Genomic DNA, 20,239 nt, shown 5'->3' with positions numbered 1-20,239 from the left:
CTGACTTTCTGAAAGCTTGACAAAATTAAGTGAAGAAGTATGAACTGTTTGATAAAATTCTCTTTGTCAAAAGCAAACTGAATTTTCCGGTTTCGTTGATGCACCTTACAGCTGTCCTCCAAGGCTCCTCGCCCGGGGAACTACATGTTGTGTAGACCATTTTAGCTGGCTGGGATTAAATATTACACAGGTTACATTATCTTGCGATTCTTATCACAAAATGTTTCTATCAAACCAGTGTGGTAAAATCCATTAGGATGATTCCACCTCAAAGCGACCCTCCACTTAGCCCCTCAAAAGACAGCCCGCCTGCCTATCCATCCTGAGGTTTCTGAAGGAAGACATGAAGGAAACCAGCCAAAGGCACTGAGGCAGAAGACTCTGTTTTAGGAGGGCTTAATGCTTCTCCTGACGCCACCACACCCTCTTATCACAAAGGGGGTTGATAAGCATGTGGGTTTGTTTGTGTGCTCAGTCCTATCCAACTCTTTGCGACCCCATGGACTGTAGCCTCCATCCTCTGCCCATGGAATTTTCCAGGTAAGAATACTGGAGTGAGTTGCCATTTTCTACTCCAGGGGATCTTCATATACACACATCTCAAAAAAAATAAAAGGGATTACTGGATGGGACAAACCGTGTTTATTATAGTCTAGGGTTTATAAAAAGAGATTGGAAAACACATGGAATTAGAAAAAACAATTTAAACAGCAAACACTGGTAAACAGCACATCTGTGGCTACAAGGGGGGAAATCCAGGTGGAAGTCTAGCTAGGGTACACAGTTTGGGGTACTCAATAGGAGGTCTTTCCAGTTGAGCATGAGTGCCCATGGATACGAGCACACCCAGTACTGACTCCTGTCAGGACAACCTGGTATCTGTATCCAAGCCAAGCAAATCCAGTCCTGAGGAACCCGAGCATGTGTTCAGCAGAATGTGCCAATGCCCTCTGAAACAGAAGGTGGTCTGGCAGTAACTGTGGAGATAAGCATTATAATACGGTGACGAGAGAAGGAACGTAAAACAGGGAGTCACTATCACTGAAACTCACACTGTCATGTTCAAGAAAGAAAAGGCAGGCAGGAGGAATCAGCGTTTTCAAGAAACCAGGTCTGCATACCCTGCTGATTCTCATCAGTAATGTCAACACACCTTAGGAGGTTCAATTATGAAAATTCATTAGGGGCTAATTTGCAGGGTCTTTTACTCCAGAAAAGGACCTTTCTGCTCTCAGGTGGATTATGGAAAGGAAGCTGACACCATACTGAGCTACCAGGTGTACTTCCTGGCTTCCCTTAATCTTAGAGGGAGCTGTGGCCCTGGAGATCCAAATGCTGAGGATGCAATTTCTGTAGCCAGAGCAGCAATGCTGCAATGCAAGAGCAGATGGTGCAGCCTGAGTGTTTGGAAACCCCATTCACTAAAGGATCATGTTCCAGAGAGGTTGTTAGCCAAACCTTGATCTCAGCACAACTGTTGATTTGTTCTGCCCAACTTTCTATGAGGAGGCTCTAACTCCTGTCTGAGTTTTGGTTTGAGAGGTTCATAGGAAATTCAACTGGGGTGATAACATGATCATATCAATACTGTAAAACTGGGTTTTATTTGGAAAAAAAAGATTTCTAGAAGAATAAAGTCACATCAGCACCTGCCAGAATAACTCCCGCCCACTTCCTCACCATCCAGAGGAGTCTCACTTAGGGTCATGGCCTAACCTGCAAAAGATGCTAAACACAAATCAAGTTTTTAACAATGCCTTAATCCCAAGAGATTAAAATGAGAGGCCACAGCATTTCCACCACCTAGAAGTTCAGGTGTCCAGTCTCTTTGAGATCCTTGAGCTTCAGGCAAAGATGAAGAGGAGGAAATGCCCACTAGACCCAGGTCTGGGGCAAAGGAAGATGCTTTCCTGTTTCCATTCCTCAGGGATAGTCATCTTTGCAATGGAATAATGTTGCAGCTGGAAGAAAAAAGAAAAGAAAACAGTATGTAAGTTTGGTGGCTCCGTTCAGGAAGATCTGAAGTGATCCCTTCTGAGCTCTTCACCTATGTGCTTTTGTTCATTCAACACAAACGCCCAGTTAATGAAAGACCCAAAGACCAGGGCTCCCTCCACCTCCACACCTGCAATCTCATTCCCGCCAAAAAGAATCATCATGAGTTGCTACAGGTAATCTGGAAATTCCCTTCCTTCCCCAATGACCCCACCTCCTGCCTGGAGTTTTATGTCTAACAAGCATGCAGTGGACGCTGCAGTGTGAATGAATGGACACAGATACTTTACCCCAGCAGTCCTTTGCCCGCCCAGCGTGTTGGCACGAGTCTAAGCTGGTGTTTCTCCCCTCTGCGCATCACTGTCACATTCAGGGGCTTCTGAAAGGAAAATAAGCTCATTTTATGTTCAGCCTCCTTAGCATTCAAAGAGATTCAGGCTAGAAAGCTGAGATACTGGGGGTGGGGGGCGGGTGGCAAGGGTTGCCCACCAGATTGGTAAGGAGGCTTTAAAAAAAAAATTGCTTTTATTTATTTATTTATTTGGCTATGCCAGGTCTTAGTTGCAAGATGTGGGCTCTAGTTCCCTGACCAGTGATTGAACCTGGGCCCCCTGCAATGGGAGTACAGAGTCTTAGCCACTGGACCACCAGGGAAGTCCCAGGATGCTTATTCTAAACATAATTTCTGCAATGGGCAAGAATGAAGGGGATGTGGCACTCTGGGGGCAGCCAATGGGGCTATAGATTTGGTACCATCCTCCTGGAAAAACATACCTCCCCAACAACAACAACAAAATCTTTAAAAGGTACATACAAGATATCTTTTGCAAAACTACAAGATGATAAATAAACAAAGCATTCATCCCAGACTGTTTATAAATTTCAAAAACTGAAAACACCCAAAATACCCCTCAATAAGGTATTGTTCAAATATAGTGCAGTGAATAAGTAGGTTTAGTAAAAATAAAACAAAACCAGCCAAGTATGAATCCATCTGAATATATGTCCTAAAAGGTCACATATGTTATAAATCAACTATCCCTGGGGGTCCAGTGGCTAAGAATCTGCCTTACAATGCAGGGGACATGGGTTCAATCTCTGGTTGGGGAACCAAGTTCCCACATGCTGCATGGCAACTAAGGCTGCTCATTGCAACTACAGAGCCTGTGCTCCTCAACAAAGTCCCCGTGTGTCACAACTAAGACCCCAGGCAGCTACATAAATTAATTAATTTAAAAAAATAAATCAACTCTCCTTCAATTAAAACTAATAGAAATTTTGAGACTTCCCTGGTGGTCCAATGGTTAAGACTCCTTGTTCCCAATGCAGAAAGCCTGGGTTCGATCCCTGGTCAGGGAACTAGATCCTACATGCTGCAACAAAGATCCCAGGTGGCCGCAACTAAGACCCAGTGCAGCCAAATAAATAAATATTTTTTACAATAATAAAAAAGTATACAATTCAGCAGGTTTTAGTATATTCAGAGATTTGTCCAACCATCACCACTATCTAATTTCAGAGTATTTCCATCACCCAAAAACAAACCCCGTGCCCACTAGCAATCACTCTCCTGTCCCTCCTCCCCAACCCCTGGAAACCACCTTTCTACTTTCTCTCTATGGATCTGCCTCTTCTGAACATTTCATATAAATGGAATTCTAAAATATGTGGCCCTTTGTGTCTGGCTTCTTTTACTTAGCACAAATCCTTTCAAGGATTGTTACTGTTATAGCATATCAGTACACCATTCTTTTTTTATGGTTGAATATACACTGTTTTTAATATAAAGAAATATTAAGATTTTTTTTCCTTTGAAAATACATGCATTTGATCCAGAAACTCACCTTTAAAAAACTTATCTAAAGAAACAGAGATTTGTCTACAAGAGTGTTAATTTCCAATTGGAAACTACCTAAATATCTAACTAGGGGATTCCCTGGTAGATGGTAAAGTGTCTGCCTGCAACGTGGGAGACCCGGGTTTGATCCCTAGGTTGGGAAGATCCCCTGGAGAAGGAAATGGCAACCCACTCCAGTACACTTGCCTAGAAAATTCCATGGATGGAGGAGCCTGGTGGGCTACAGTCCATGGGGTCGTAGAGTCGGACATGACTGAGCAACTTCACTTTCTTTCTTTTCTAAATGTCTAACAATAGAATGCTATGGGGTTAAAAGAAAATTTTTTTTTCTCCAATTCACAGAGCAGACCATGGAAACCCAGATCCATGATTCTCAAGCTGAGCTCTGGTTCTAGGAGGACCTAGAGCCCTGATGATGTGAGATTGCCTCCACCCCACCTCTAGCCCATCCCAGCAGTTCAACTCATCTGTTTGATATACTGGAATTCCCCAGGAAATTTCATTTTAAAGAATGAAATTTCTTACAAAATGTTCAATAACTACCTTTGTAACAAAAAGATTCATGCAGTATTATTAACTAGAGTCACCATGCTTGCAATATGGAATATAATAATACTCTATTGCATACTTGAAAGGTGCTAAGAGAGTAAATCTTCAAAGTGCACATCATAAAAAAAAAACTTGTAACTACTATGTATGGTGACAGATGTTAACTAGACTTATTGTGGCAATCAATTCCCAATATATACAGACGTTGAATTATTATGTTTTACACCTGAAAATAATATTCATATAGTTATATATCAATTATACCTCAATGTTAACAAAAACAGATTTTTAGCTATAAATAGCCTAAGACTAAGCGACTTCACTTTCACTTCTCACTTTCACTCATTGGAGAAGGAAATGACAACCCACTCCAGTGTTCTTGCCTGGAGAATCCCAGAGATGGGGGAGCCTGGTGGGCTGATGTCTGTGGGGTCACACAGAGTCGGACACAACTGAAGTGACTTAGCAGCAGCAGCCTAAGACTATATTTAACTAGAAAAGACAGATTAGAAACCAGTAGCTGTTATGAGTAACCACCAAAAACTGGAAACAACTTAAATGTCCCACGTTGGGAAAATGGATGAAGAGTCTGGGGGTCATTACGCAATGGATTACTACTCAGTGGTAAAAAGGAATGAACTACAGATGCACATGCCAGCTTGGAAGAACCGTAGATGCAGGATACTGGGTGAAAGCAGCCAGACTTACAGGACTATTTTTCAGCTGTGCCACATGGCATGCCAGGTCTCAGTTCCCTGACCAGGGACGGAACCTGCACCCCATGCAATAGAAGCACAGAGTCTTAACCACTAGACTACCAGGGAAGTCTCTTAAAGGGCTTTATACTATGCAGTTTCACTTATACAACATTCTAGAAACGGTAAAGCCACAGGAGTGGAGCACAGATCCATGGTTTCCTGGGGATGAGGCATGGGGAGAAGTTAACTACAAAAAGATGAGGCCATTTGGGGTTGTAGAACTGCAACGTATCTTCATTTGGTGATATTTACATAACTACATACAGTTGTCAAAATTCACAGTACTATACACTGAAAAGGGTGAATTCTGCTGTGGGTACACCAGGCCTTAACCTGTATGCTCTGTATGCTCATGCACAAAGAACCTGTCCCTGAAAGGACACACAGTTGGAAAGCAGCTGCCTTTTGAGGAAAGGAAATAAACTTGGAGGAGAGGGAGGTTTTTCATTATATTTTTTCGTTCTGTTTTTGCCATTAGTAAGTATTACCTTTTCCAGGGGGCAAAAAAAAAAAAAAAGAAAAAGACATATTTACAACACAAACCAGTAATAATGAGCCCAGACAACTACAAAGTTTAAAAGTATTGTTACGTGCAGCAAGGTACCCAAGAAACCTGAGTAAACTCTAACACACTAGCAAGCTGGGAAGGTGGGGTAGGGAAGAAGGAGTGAAAAACAGAGACTTTGGTAAAAATAACACAATGCATCATCTCTAGAAACCTCACTAAAATGATGATGAGACAGTAAAGAGATGACAAAGGTATAATGCCACAATGATAAATTCTTCGGAATTCTTTCCTTCTAGAGTTAAAGCCTAATTCCTTTCCCTTTGAGTGAGGACTGGACTTAGCTGCTTCTAACAAATAGAATACAGTGGAAGTGATAGTGTGAACCTTCAGAGACTGCGTCAGAGAAGGTGCTGCTGTCGGCTCTCTGCTCTCACCTGGACTGCCCACTCTGGGAGAAGCCAGCCGCCATGCTGTGAGGGCACTCAAGCAGCACTGTGGAGAGGCCCATGTGCTGAGGACCTGAAGTCTCCTGCCAACAGCCAGGTGAGTGAGGCACCCTGGACACAGATTTTCTAACCTCAGTCAAGCCCTCAGGTGATTGCAACCTCTGCTTACATCTTGATCACAACCTCATGAGAGACTCTGAACCAAAACCACCCAGCTACATGACTCCTAGACACTGCCTGACCCCCAAACTGTATGAGCTAATAAATGCGTGAAGCTTCAAGCTGCTAAAGTTTTGGGGTGATTTTTTTCACTCACCAATACACCTTTTCTGGCAAAGGCTTAAAGGGAAGCAGAGCAGGACAAATGGATTTGTTCTAGGGAAGCCCAGAAAGGTTCCAAACAAACAGACCAAAGAAACAAACAATCCCACATATAAGAATTATATAACAGATGTGGCAATATAAAAGAGTGGGTAAAGTACTAAATTTTCAATAAACAATACTGGAACAACTACTATCCATTTGGGGAAAAAAAAATATGTCTGGGACCCTGCTTCACACCATTCACAAAAATTAATTTCAGATGAACTATGAATCCAAGAGAAATGAAAACATATGTGCACACACAAACTTATATAGAATGTTCACAGAAGTATTACTCTATAATAATACCCAAAAAGTGGAAACAACCTGAATATTCGTCAACTAATGAATGGATAAATAAAATATTGCCTATCCATACAATGGGGTACTATTTGGTTATAAAAAGGAATGAAGTATTGACATGTGCTACAACATGGATGAATCTTGAAAACACTACACTAAATGATATATATATATCACTTACTATATATACAGGATATATCACAGTATATATGTGGGTGTATATATATACAGTATAAATCGCATACTGTATGATCCCATTTACATGAAATATCCAGAATAAGCAAGACTGTAGAGACAGAGTAGTTTAGTGGCTGCCAGGGGTTGGTATATATGGGGAAAATGGGAATGACTGCTAACGGGAATGAGGCTTCTGTCTGAGGTGATGAAAATGTTCTAAAATTGATTCTAAAAAATAATAAATAAATAAAAATTTAAAAAATAAATAAAACTGATTGTGGTGATGGATGCTCAACTCTACAAACAGACTAAAAATGAGTGAATTATGCACTTTAAATGGGTGACCTGGAAGGTATGTAAATTGTACCTCAGTCAAACTGTTATTAAAAAAAATAATAAAAGATACATGCCAGATGGATTAAAGAAAAGCTAAAAACAAACCAATAAAAGCACTAGAAGAATCTCTTTAAGCAGATACAAGCCATAAAGTGCAAAACTAATGAGTCTGACAAAAATCAAAATTATAAACTTCCAACTAAGTACAGACTGGATGAAGGTGTCAGTGTGGAAATGAGGGCCTGACCTCTAGCAGGGCGCCGACACCAGCCAACTGCTTCTTGGCTGGATGCCTGCCAGAAATCAGGGGGATAAGCATTCTAGGCAGAGAGAACAGCATATGTAAAGGCCCTGTGCGGGAAGGACTGTGCCTGAGTAACAGCCCCCCGAGGGCAGCTGGCCCACCCCCGGCCACAGCTCCTGCCCCGGCAGTTCCAGGGTCACTGGCCAGACATCATGTAGCCTCCAGCTCACCCCCTCACTGTGCTGGACCACACTGCCGATGTTCTGCAGTGACTGGAAGTTCTGGGTGTTCACAGAGCCAAACTCCAGAATCTCATCATCCACTTGCAGACCCTAAAGAGAGAAGAGAAAACAGGAAGTCAGGAGAGAGCTTCAGTGTGCTTCCGGTGTCCTTCACCCTCTCAGACAGTCCTAAGTTAATGCGCGTTTTCAGCGGGAATCTGCTGTATAGACAGGGAGCTCAGCTCAGTGGTCTGTGGTGACCCAGAAGGGTGGGATGGGAGTTGGGGTGGGAGGGACACTTAAGAGGGAGGGGATATATGTACACATGTGGCTGATTCACTTCATTGTACAACAGCAACACAACGTTGTAAAGCAATTATACTGATTTTTTTTTTTTAATGAGCATGTTTTCCACAGAGAAGAATGGCAGGCACGAAGCAAAGAGGTTAGGGTTTAGATACATCGGGCAGGGAGGGGCAGCGCATAACTGGGCCAGCTCCTCCAGGGGTTCCTCCAGGCACAGAGTGAGCAAAAGGCGGCTGGCCAGGTCTGCCCAGTGCCTGATGAAAGCTGGCAGTGGTGGAGGCCTTCAGGAACAGGGGGCGAAGCTCTCTGGGAGTCCTGACCCAGGTGCAGGGGCAAGGAGTAGCAGGCCAACCTGGCCTATTTTGTTCAGGAGTCAGCATTTAGATACATTTGCCCTAGAAGGCCCCATTCGAGCAGCCAGGAGCACAAGGCTGACCCAGGACAAGAGTGACCCTGTGGTTCTAAGAACATAGATCACAATTCCTCCATCCCTTCTACAAATACTCGTCACAGGCCGACAACTCTGTACCAGATATTGTGTGCACAGCGGTGGATAAAACATGTAACTCGCAGTCTTATGATCACTAAAGATGACTGGCAGGGCCCAATTCCACCTTCTAGAAGCTATGTGTCCTAGCAAAAAGTACTTCAGGGGTTTGAGGCTTTTCCCCCTGGGTGAAATGGCACCTACTCCGGAGGGGGGCTGTGGGATTCAACATTAATTGCAGCTCTACATAAAAATCTGTTTGTCATGTTCACAGAAGCACTGTTCATAATAGCGAGAAAATGGAACCAAATTGATGAATGCATAAACCAAGTGTGATCTATCCAGACACCATACTATACTCAGCAGTAAAAAGGAATGCAAGTGAGAAAGGGATAAACTGGGGGATTATATACAACTATATATAAAATAGGTGACTAATAAGAACCTGCTGTACGCACAGGGAACTCTACTCCGTGCTCCGTAACGGCCTATATGGGAAAAGAATCCAACAAGGGGGGGGTCTATGTATATGTATAACTTACTCACTTTGCTATACACCTGAAACTAATACAACACTATACATCAATTATACTCCAATAAAAAATTTTAGAAAATGAAAAAGGAATGAAGTTGACATACATGCTCCAACGTGGATAGACCTTGAAAACGTGATACTAAGAGGGAGAAGCCAGATATAGAGGACCACATATTGTATGATTCCATTCACTCATATATGAAATGTCCAAAATAGCAAATTCATAGAAACAGAAAGCAGAGTGGTGGGTGTCAGGGGTTAGGGGAGATGGGGGTTGAGGTGTAACGCCTAATTGGTTTCTTTTTAGAATAATGAAAATACTCTAAAATCTGACTCCTGACTGTTAATACACCAAAAGCCACTCAATCATATATGTACCTTAAATGGATAGAAGTTACAGCATATGAACTATATCCCAATTAAAGCTGTTCAAACTTGTCAAAACACACCAGGCAAGCTCACTTGGCAGGACACGTGTTGCAAAGCAAGGACTCAGTAAGTGGCAGCTGTTGTTATTACCCTCCTATCTACTACTCAACGCCCAGCGAAAATCAGGCCCAGGAAGAGGGCCTCCTTCCCTCTCTTGAGACATCTATCACCTTCCACCTTGTGGCCCAGGGTTTCTCTCGTGGCTACTTGAGTGGGCAGCACGGCCTAACTCCCGCTGGCCTTCCCTGGTGTCTGCTGCCCTGGAGAGAGTGTGGTCTGTCTGCCACAGTGCCCCACCCTCAAGTCCACCTCAAGGCACCCTCAGGGCGTGGACTCAGGGAGTCAGCCCTGGCTTACTGCGATGCTGGCGGGGGAGCCGGGGCTGACGCTGTTCACTTTGGCGAAGGCCTGAGGGGGGCTGAGGCCCTGGCTCTGGCCGCGGCTCAGGGCCTCCCTGTGGGCTTCGGCCAGGTCCCGGGCCTGCTTCTCCTTGTCGCGAGCATGCAGCTGGTGCAGGGCGTCTTCCACCTGCTTCATCACTGCCTTATGGTCGTTCTGCAGGCCTGAAGGAGAGCATCGTATCAGGGGCCAAGAAAAGACAGCAGAGGACATGAGACACGCCCCCCACATTCATTCACTAAATACTTAACAAGTGCTTATTAAATCCCAGATATTGAGCCAGACACTGAGGACTCATCTACAAACAAGACAGAGGGGCTGCCCTCATGAAGCTTACAGTCCCACAAGGAGAGCAGCCAAGGGATGAGTGATTACAGTGACACCTGATGACCACAGTGGGGGCTGACCCACCCATGGGCCCTGACCTCGCTCATCTAGAAGATCAAGGAAGGCCTGCCAAAGGTAGCACCATTTCAGTGGAGGCCTGAAAGGTGAGGAGGAGGAGGGACTCGTCCAGCTGAATCCATGGCCACAAGCTCAGGCATACACAAGGGGCAGTGCCGTGAGCAAGCGACCAAGTGAAGCAGGCTGGAGCCAAGGAGGACCTCACTTTTCTCTTAATGCTTCCAGAAGATGCCCGATCTAGAAACACATGACTGGTGGTGTTCAGCATGGGAGAGGCAACAGTGAGAACAGCTAGAAACCAGGAGTTTGGGGATGAAGTCCTCTGATTTTTTTCAGTACTGCCAGTTAACTCAAAATGTGGGGAACAAATGGGCCAGTCAAGTAAGTTGTCTCTGCAGGCCAGTCCAGCAGAGCGGCTAGGATCTGGGTAACTTTTTTTTTTTTTAACGTAAAGACAACTTATACCAAAGCATGCTGCAGATAGAGTCAAAATTCACACAGGTAGAACAGAAGTCATCAAGGGGATAAAGTAGGACTTCCCTGGTGGGCCAGTGGTTAAGAATTCGCCTGCCAATGCCAGGGACACAGGTTTGATCCCTGGTCTAGGAAGATTCCACATGACGTGGGGCAACTGAGTCCATTTGCCACAACTACTGAAGCCCAGGCCCCTACAGCCCAGGCTCGGCAACAAGAGAAGCCACTGCAGTGAGAAGCCAGCGCACTGCAACAAAGAGTAGCCCTAGAGAAAGCCTGAGCGCGGCAACAAAGACACAGTGCAGCCAAAATAAATAAATTAGATTTTTTAAAAAGTGGGAGGAGTAATGTAGATGATAAATTCCCTACTATTTGACATGCCCTTGTTGTAGAAATCATTGGTTGCCTAGCTGTGGCAGCATGAAAATGGCCCCAAGGAAGGATATTCACATCCTAATTCCAGACGCTGTGAATCTGCTACTTGACGTAACAAGGGAGGCTGTACAGGTGGGATTAAGTTAAGGGCTCTGAGATGGGAGGCTGCCCTGGATTATTCAAGTGGTAGCCCAATGTGATCACAGGCGTCTTTATCAGTGAAAAAGGGAGGCAGGAGAATGAGAGAAAGACGTGATGACAGACTCAGAAATTGGAGAGAAGTGACCATGGCTTTGAAGATGGAAAGGGCTACAAGTCAAGAAAGGTGGGCAGCTTTTAGAAGATGGAAAAGACAAAGAAATGAATTCTCTAGAGGGAACACAGCTCTGTTGACACCTTGATTTTAGTATAGTGAGACCCACTTGGACATCTCACTTCCAGAAATGTAAGGTAATACATTTGTGACTTTTTTTTTCAAGATTTTTTTTTTTTTTTTTTTATGTGGGCCATTTTTAAAGTCTTTACTGAATTTGTTGCAATATTGCTTCTGTTTTATGTTTTGGGTTTCTTGGCCACAAGGCATGTGGGATTTTAATTCACCGATCAGGGATCAAACCCATACCCCCTGCACTAGAAGGCAAAGTTTTTAGCTACTGGACCACTACGGAAGTCCCAATTTGTGACATTTTAAACCACTCAGTCTGTGATGACTTGTTACAGCAGAAACAGAAGTCAAATAAACTACCCAACCTCTATTCACTCTCTCTGTTCCTTGATAATAAATACATACATACATACTATACTATTGTTTAGGTGCTAAGTCATGCTCAACTCTTTGCAACCCCATGGACTGTAACCTGCCAGCCTCCTCTGTCCATGGGATCTCTCAGGCAAGAATATTGGAGTGGGTTGCTATTTCCTTCTCCAGGGACACACTATATACACCTATATACATAAGATATTTTATTAAAGATAGTAACACGCCCATTGTGGGGTACATTTCTTGCAGGCAGGGGAGCCTATAAGAGGAAAGCAGAAATTGATGCAGGACGTGGGCATGGGACTTGCAGGACAGATCCTTAACAGGAGCGGTACCAGCTGGCATAGGAGCTTGTGTCCTTCCTATCTTCTTCCTCCCCTTTCTTCCCGCCTGCCACATGGATATGGTGACCCTGAAGATGGACAAGATTTCCTAAGGATGGCAGAGCCTGGGTTTCTGAAGACCAGCCCTGCACGGCCTACCTCCAAATGTCTTTACTGAGGGACTGAGCTATTTTCTGCTTGAGTGTCCATAGTCGGGTCCTAACTCCTAACATGTAACTGATTTGATTGGGATTGTAAGCCATATCTGCCTTGGGTTTCTGTTGTTACTGCAATAAAAGTTTCTACAATGAAGCAAGGTTCCTAAAAGCAAAATGAAAAATGAAACCACAGGACTTCCCTGGAGGTCCAGTGGTTAAGGACTCCATGCGTCCAAGGCAGGGAGCATGGGTTTGATCCCTGGTCAGGGAACTAAGATCCTACATACCACATGGTAAGGCCAAAAAATAAAACAAAATTTTTAAAAAAGGATTTAAAAAAAAGAGAAAAATGAGACCATAAATATAGACCCCTAGAGTCTATCCCATTCCCATAGTTCTCAGTCCCTCCATGGGGACAAGGAGATGATCCCATCAGGGAGAGGAGAGGGAAGCAGGTAATATGGAATACTAGTGCCTTCTCTGTGCCCTAAACACCTCCTGTTGCAAGGTGGGGGCACATCCCTAGCCAGGGTCACTCACAGACGATGTTGTGCCTTGCAGTTCGGACTTGGTACAGGTCCACGTCTGCCCGGGGGTAGCCCTCACAGTCCACCAGTGGCTCGTTCATCCCAATGCCTTTTTGCTGGAGGGAAGAAACAAGGTCAGAAAGATTTTACAGGTATGAAGTCCTCGAGCCCTCTTTCCCCTGACTCTGTTCCTTTGCAGCCGTGATAAAGGTACCAGTAACCACAGCGGCCATATATTGATCACTTCGCATAGACCGGGTCCTCTCCCATGTCCTCTCACCACTGCCCTCGGAGGTGGGCACCATTTTTTAACTGACTTTTAACAACACCAATAATGCGTGGACCCACTCTCTTTTCTGACATTAGAGCAGTACAGATAAAACTAATGACTCCTTTGAGCATCACCCTCAAGGCCAGTTGCTACCTCGACTCCTCCAGACCCTCCTTCCTATGGGCAGCTGACACCTGGCTGGTGACCTTGGAGGTTAGAAGGGGGTAAAAACCCCCAAGAGCACCCAGCTGAGGCAGGACTTTGGTTCTTCTGAAAATAAAGAGAGATCTGAAGGGACCTTCAAACAAGCCTTTCATCCCTGGAAGGATACACTGATATTACGACTTGCCATCTGGGGGAGAGGAAAGGGGTGGCTGGGGAGAGGGAAGGAAGAGAGACTTTCCATCTTATATCCTATTGTAAATGTTGAATTTTGACCATGGCAATGTATTCCCTATTGAAAACAATACATTTGTTGTAATGTTTTGTTTCTTTCAACTGTGCTGCATGGCTTGTGGGATCTTAGTCCCCAATCAGGGGCTAAACTCAAGCCCTTGGCAGTGAAAGCACAGAGTCCTAACCACTGCATCGCCAAGGAATACCCATTTTCATATTTTTAAAGTCTTTTCCTACCTAGATCAGAGCATGGTACACAACAGCAATGAACTATATTATATGACATACAGCTGGGTTTTTGCAAACTTTGATTTCAAGCTCAATTCTGCCACATACAAGCTGGGTGTCCTTGGTTAACATGTTCACCTCTCTGGGCTTCAGCTTCCTCAATACTAAAATGGGAAAAATGACACTCACCTCACTTCACACCTGTTCTGAGAATTAACTAACTGACCTACGTAGGGTGCTTAGCACAGTGCCAGACACATTCACAGAGCAGTGAATAGCGGCCCCCAAAAGATATGTCCCAGTCCTAACCCCGAGACCCTGTGAACGTGACCTTATTTGGAAAAAGAATCTTTGCAGATATAATTAAGTGAAGGATCACAAGAAGAGATCTTCCTGGTTTTCGGGTGGCCCCTACATCCAATGATGGGTATCCTGGTAAAAGAAAGGAGAGGGAGAGATGGGACAGAGAGATGCAGAGAGTAGGCCACAAAGACAGAGGCAGGGATTAGGGTTACACTGCCACCAGCGAAGGATGGCCAGTAGCCATCCTAAATTCATCCTAAATTCTCCAGAATTTAGGAGAGGCAGGGAATGGCTTCTCCCTCAGAGCTCCAGAAGGAACCAAACCTACCAACTCCTTGATTTCACACTGCTGGTCTCCACAACTGAGACAGGATAAATTTCTGCTGTTTTAAGCCACCAAGTTTGTGATCATTTGTTATGGTGACCCCAGGAAATTAATACACACAGAAAGTAATAAATGAGGGCTGTAATGATCAGCACAGAGACCAACCACTGAGAGTACACAGGCTCCAAAGGAAGGGATTCCATTCACATCTCTCCCTTTCTTTCTGAAAGCCTCTGGGTTATTTACTGTTTTCTGTTCATGGGGAAGGGGGTCTTGTATACTCCCTTAACCCAGGACTCTCTATAGATACAGTATAAATGTGCCAGGGGCTAAATATCTCTATCTGCCTCCTGTCTGCTCACAATGATTAACAGTTGACTGGCCTTCCTGATTACAGTAAGGCAATACTGCATCAGAGACTGGTTTCCAAAGTTGGGACCTGAGCCACTGGCAACTCCTATACAAGGCATTTAATAACCCTGAATCTAAAACACTTATTCCCCTTCTAATTATCATCAACCCTCCAGTAGTCAAGGAAAAAGTCTCCAACTGGTGTTGGTCTTCATATTATCTCCAGATCACTTGTTATATCTGGGCCTATTTTTTTAAACAGTTTCATCCAGATATAATTCATATAATCCATTATATGATTATAATTCATATAATTCATGCAATCCACCCATTTAAAGTGTACAATTCTGAATTTCCCTGGAAGTCTACTGGTTAAGAACTCTGTGCTTCCACTGCAGGGAGCACAGTTTCCATCGTCAGTCATGGAACTAAGATCATGTTGTGCGGTGCAACCAAATAAATTCAGTGGTTTTTAGAATATTCACAGAATTATGAAATAATCACCACAATCAATTTTAAAACACCTCCACCACCCTCCAAAAAGAAACTCTGACCCACTAGCAGCCACTTCCATCTCCCCCTCCTCTCAGCCCCTGGCAACCACTAATCTACCTTCTGTCCATGAATTTGCCTAGTCTAGATATTTCATGTAAATGGAATCATAAAATGTATGGTCTTTTGTGATGAATTTCTTTCACTTAGCTTTCAAGGTTCATGCCCTTTTGCAGCATATGTCAGCACTTCATTCTTTTTTATTTAAGTAATATCTCATTGTATGGACAGACCACATTTGATTATACATTCATCAGGTGACAGTTAAATGGATAGATCACCTTTTGGGGGGATCACTTTAATTATTTTATATTTAAGGAAAGAGATTCTTATGTTTTCATATGCTGTGAAGTTACAAAATTTCCTTTAAAGTTTAAAAAAGGGTTAACTTAAAGGAAAATAACAACAGAGTAACAGTACAGGAGGTATACAGACACAGCATCCTGCCTGCAGTAGAAAAATAACTAAGGTGTGAGAAATAGCTGGCATAAACCACTTGAAAGCACAGATTTGGATTCCCAAGGCATGAGATCTAAATCTCACCTTGTGACTTCTCCTTTCTGAGCCCCAGGGTAACATACCAACTTCACAAAGCAGTTTAGAGGATTCCAGGATATAGCATACACATAAACCAGCTCCCTTCAGGCACACAGTCAGCACCCAGTAAAAGGGTACCCTGGCCTCCACATGATACTTCATCTTATAACCATCACCTATATTGCACTTCATCCACCCTATGTAGAATGTAATTCATTTACTCTTCCTCTGCAAATTGATTTGTGGTTTCACACTAGGTGGCTCAAGAAAAACTATCCGTTCTGGAGCCAGAGAGACCTGAGAACTAACCCCATCACAGCCACTTCCGACGTACATGACCCTAGGCAAGGGTTTGCCCCACTCTTGGCCCCAGTCTCCTCCTTATACAATAGGGATAATAAGCCTTTCCTGTCACGTTCTTACACCAGTGGCAGCAGCATCGCTGGTAATTTGCAGAAATGCAGTAGCTGTTCCCACACACCCGTGCCTCATTAGAATCTGAATTTTAACAAGATCGCCAGGTGATTCGCATACACGTTAAAGTTTAAAAAGCTCTAAGGTAAAGTGATTACAGGACATCTGCTAACTGTACAACGACTGATGACAGAAATGATTATCACCCTGCCTCTGCAAATTTATTAGCCCGGTGACTTCAGGCAGGTTTAAGTAATGTCCCTGTTTCTCCATTCCTAAAATGGGAGAAATAATAGAACTCACCTCAAAAGATTGTTGGGAGAATTAAATGCGTTAACCAATGTCAAGCATTTAACACAGTTCCCAGTGAGGTTTCCATAAATGCTTGCTAGAACATCAATTCGAATCGTTCTTAGTTATTCATGTTATTTGCCTCACTGCCCGGTCTGGGGGCCGGGTCGTGAATGCGTTGCGGCGCCTCCCAGCCCGCCCGGGAGCCCAGTTCCCAGACTCACGCTCTCCAGCACTTCATAATTGGCTTTGATCTGGGCCTCGATCTCCTCCTTGCGCCGTATCAGTTCCTGAATGTCGCTTACAGTTACCCCACTGGCCTCCGGGGAGCCCCCACTCTGACTCCCTGCCTTCTCCGACATCGTGCACGTCTCCCGGAACCTGGAACAGCTGGTTTCCCGGCCGCGGACGCCCGAGAAAACTGTAAGCTACGGCTCCGCGCGCGGGCCAAAACACCTCGGCTGTTCGCGGGCGCCCGGAAAGGTGAAAGGCGTGGTTTTGTCTGTGGGCGTGGTCACCAGAAGCCACACCCTACTGGAACACGTGGTCCTGTGGTGACTCTTGGCTGGGAGGTATGAGGACGGGTGGATTCCCAGTCTCACCCAAGCGCTGGCCCAGACCAGGGCATGATGAACTCTCCCTAGTTGACTCACTTTCTTTTCTCATTCATTCAGCTATGTATTGAGCACCTTCTGTATGCATGCGGCAGCGCACTGTGCGTGGCGCTCCATTTCAGCTCTGCATCTACACAGTCCTTGAGAGTTTACAAAGTATTCAGATTCCTTATCCGTGGTTTTACAAAGCCTATAAGCTTGGTTCAAATCCCGGCTCTTGCCTCTTACTGCCAGTAGTGACCTAGATAAGTCACTTCACTGAGCCTCTGTTTCCTCATCCGTGAGTTGGCTAGCTATTGATAGCAATCTATCTCATAGTGTTGACATTTTGCCAACAAAAATTTATTGAATGCCTCCTTTGTGTCATACACTGTCCTAGGTGCTGGAAGGGCAAAGAACTGAGCACTGGACTCAGTGCGTCTCATATTAAGGTCTCTATAAATTTCAGTAGAAATAGTACTGATGACAACAATAATATCAATACTAATAATTTATCAAATACAATGCATTGCACTGTTCTAAGGGCCCTTTGTGTATTAATTCAACAAGCTTGGGACTCCCCTGGTGGTCCAGTGGCTAAGATTGCGTGCTCCCAAGGCAGGGGGCCAGGGTTTGCTCCCTGGTCAGGCAACTAGATACCACATGCCTCAACCAAGGGTTTACATGTGGCAACTGAAAAAAAGATCCTGCATACCCCAGTGAAGATTTGAAACCCAGCACAGCCAAATAACTTTTTTTTAATTCAACAAACTCATAAATCAGAATTATTATTACCCTCATTTGATGGCTAAGAAAATCATCTAAATGACTCACTTGCCCAGCTAGCAAAATAAGCAGCCCCAATTTGAACCCAGCTTAACCAAAAGGTAACACAACCTCTTAACATGTTCCCGCTGACATTTTGCACTGAAAAGGACACGTCATCACCTACCAAGTAGTCAAACATGTTTGCTCTGAATCTAGTCATGAAAAACAAACAGACAAACCCAAATTGAGAGACATTCTTCAAAACAACTGGGCTGAACTCTTCAAAAATGTCATTATTGTGAAATATCCACACAGAAACTAGGCAATCACCTAGATTAAAAACTAAAAGGACTTCCCTGGGGGTCCAGTGGCTAAGACTCCACACTCCCAGTGCAGTGGCCCCAGGTTCAATCCTTGGTCAGGGAACTAGATGCCACATGCTGTAACTAAGAGTTCACGTGCTGCAACTAAGACCTGGCACTGCCAAATAAATAAATATATTTAAAGACTAAAGAGACACAACAATTAAATGCAATATGTGAACCCTAATTAGATCCTGGTTCTCTAAAAAAAAAAAAAGACTATAAGACATCCTTGGCACAGTTGGGGAAATTTGAATATGGGTAATATAGTACCAAATTTAGTTATTATATTAGTATATATTAATATATATATAGTAGTATATATTAATATAACTATATTAGTACCAAATATAGTTAAATTTCCTGATTTTGATACTTGCATTGGGCTATTTAAGACAGTGTAGTATTTAGGGGCAAGAGGAGCAACTTATTTTCAAATGGTTCAGAAAAAAATCTGTATATATATTTGTAGATAAGAGAATGAAAAGGTAAATGTGACAAAGTATAAATAATTGGTGACTCTGGGTGAAACATATAGGAACATTCTTTGTATTATTGTTGCAATGTTTCTGTAAGTTTGAAATTATTTCAAAATAAAATGTTGCTAAAATAATCTCTACATAGAAAAAAGTAGAACCAATTACATTAGGCCTCCTACATTTTGTTCAATTACCTAATCACCATTTTTCTTTTTTGCACACCATGAGGCAATGAAAGTGCCAAATCCTAAACCCCTCATCCACCAGGGAACTCTCACCTCAATTACTGCTTTTAAATAAACATTTCTAACATTGATGCAAAAAAAGAAAGGAAACAAAAGAAAAGACAAAAGAGACACAATAACTGCAACACATAATCTTTGAATTTTTTAAAATAAAATTAAAAACACAGCAGCTTTAGAAGACATTTCTGGAACAACTGGTGAAATTTGAATATGGACTTTGTATTAAGGTGTATATGTGTGTGTGTGTATGTGTGTGCTCAGTCATGTCTGACTCTGCAATCCCTCGGACTGTATGTCGCCCACCAGGCTCCTCTGTCTATGAGGTGTCCCAGGCAAGAACACTGGAGTGGGTTGCCATTTCCTTCTCCATTACAGTATATGGATATTATATTTCCTCAGGAAGTTAAAGGTATTGTGAATATGTTAGAAAAATCTCCTTATTCAAAAGAGATGAATGCTGAAGTGTTTAGAGGTACAGTATCATGGTTTCTGAAACAAATTTGCAAGTGGTTCAGGAAAAAAAGCTATGCATACAAACATGTATGTATACATCTCTGTATGTATAAAAACAGAGACACAGAGAAAAAGAGTGGCAAAATGTGACAGTAGGTAAATCTCAGTGAGGGTATATTGGGTGTTCACAGAAACTATCTTTCAATTTTTCTGAGGTTTGAAATTTTTCCCAAAAAATGGGAGGGGAAAAGATTCTCGCTTTTACAGTCAGAAACCAGAGCTATTGCTTAAGTCCCTACATTATGCTGTTATTGTCAATGCTTTTATTATAATGGTGTAGATCCTGTCCCTTCTGCTGCCTTCATAGCTCTCAAAGCCATTCCATCGCCTCCACCTCTGCTCCCATGCCATCACCCCAGATTTCTGAGGGCTCTGAATTTGCCTCAGCTTCTAGCTGTCCCTTTCATCCATTCTCTACACAGCAGCCAGAATAACCAACCCAAAGAACAACACTGTCACGCTGATGCTTAAAAGCTTTTAATGGCTTGCCAGCACCTTCTCTTATCTTTCAAGACCCTTCTGATCCCTGCTTGCCTTTTGACCCCTAGCCCATCTCCAACACACAGAGATAAACTTATTTCCAGCCACCCTAAATTGACAGCAGTTTCTGGCCCATTTATTTATTGCTCAGTCTCTCTTAGCCCTGGGTCTTAGCACCAGCAGATTCCTTCTCTA

At 43.5% G+C, this 20,239-nt stretch overlaps 1 protein-coding gene and 1 non-coding gene across 2 annotated transcripts; both read right to left on the bottom strand.

The window, feature by feature from the left end:
- Window positions 1–627: 627 nt before the first annotated feature.
- Window positions 628–17,024, bottom strand: PSMD9 (proteasome 26S subunit, non-ATPase 9). Its single transcript, XM_061141975.1, has 6 exons — window positions 16,829–17,024; window positions 12,950–13,052; window positions 9,873–10,078; window positions 7,768–7,869; window positions 2,286–2,374; window positions 628–1,961 (listed from the first exon to the last, which is right to left on the bottom strand). The coding sequence occupies exons 1-6, from the start codon at window positions 16,964–16,966 to the stop codon at window positions 1,934–1,936; spliced, it is 666 nt and encodes a 221-aa protein (XP_060997958.1). The 5' UTR covers window positions 16,967–17,024; the 3' UTR covers window positions 628–1,933.
- On the bottom strand, window positions 2,577–2,649 carry TRNAG-CCC (transfer RNA glycine (anticodon CCC)). The gene has a single exon. It is a non-coding gene; the product is annotated as a tRNA-Gly (tRNA).
- Window positions 17,025–20,239: the final 3,215 nt, after the last annotated feature.

This window comes from Dama dama, chromosome 5 (genome assembly GCF_033118175.1).
Source record: "Dama dama isolate Ldn47 chromosome 5, ASM3311817v1, whole genome shotgun sequence".
In the NCBI taxonomy this organism is placed as follows: Eukaryota; Metazoa; Chordata; class Mammalia; order Artiodactyla; family Cervidae; genus Dama; species Dama dama.
Note: the sequence above shows the minus strand (reverse complement) of the source record. Positions and strands in the feature narration are given on the sequence as shown.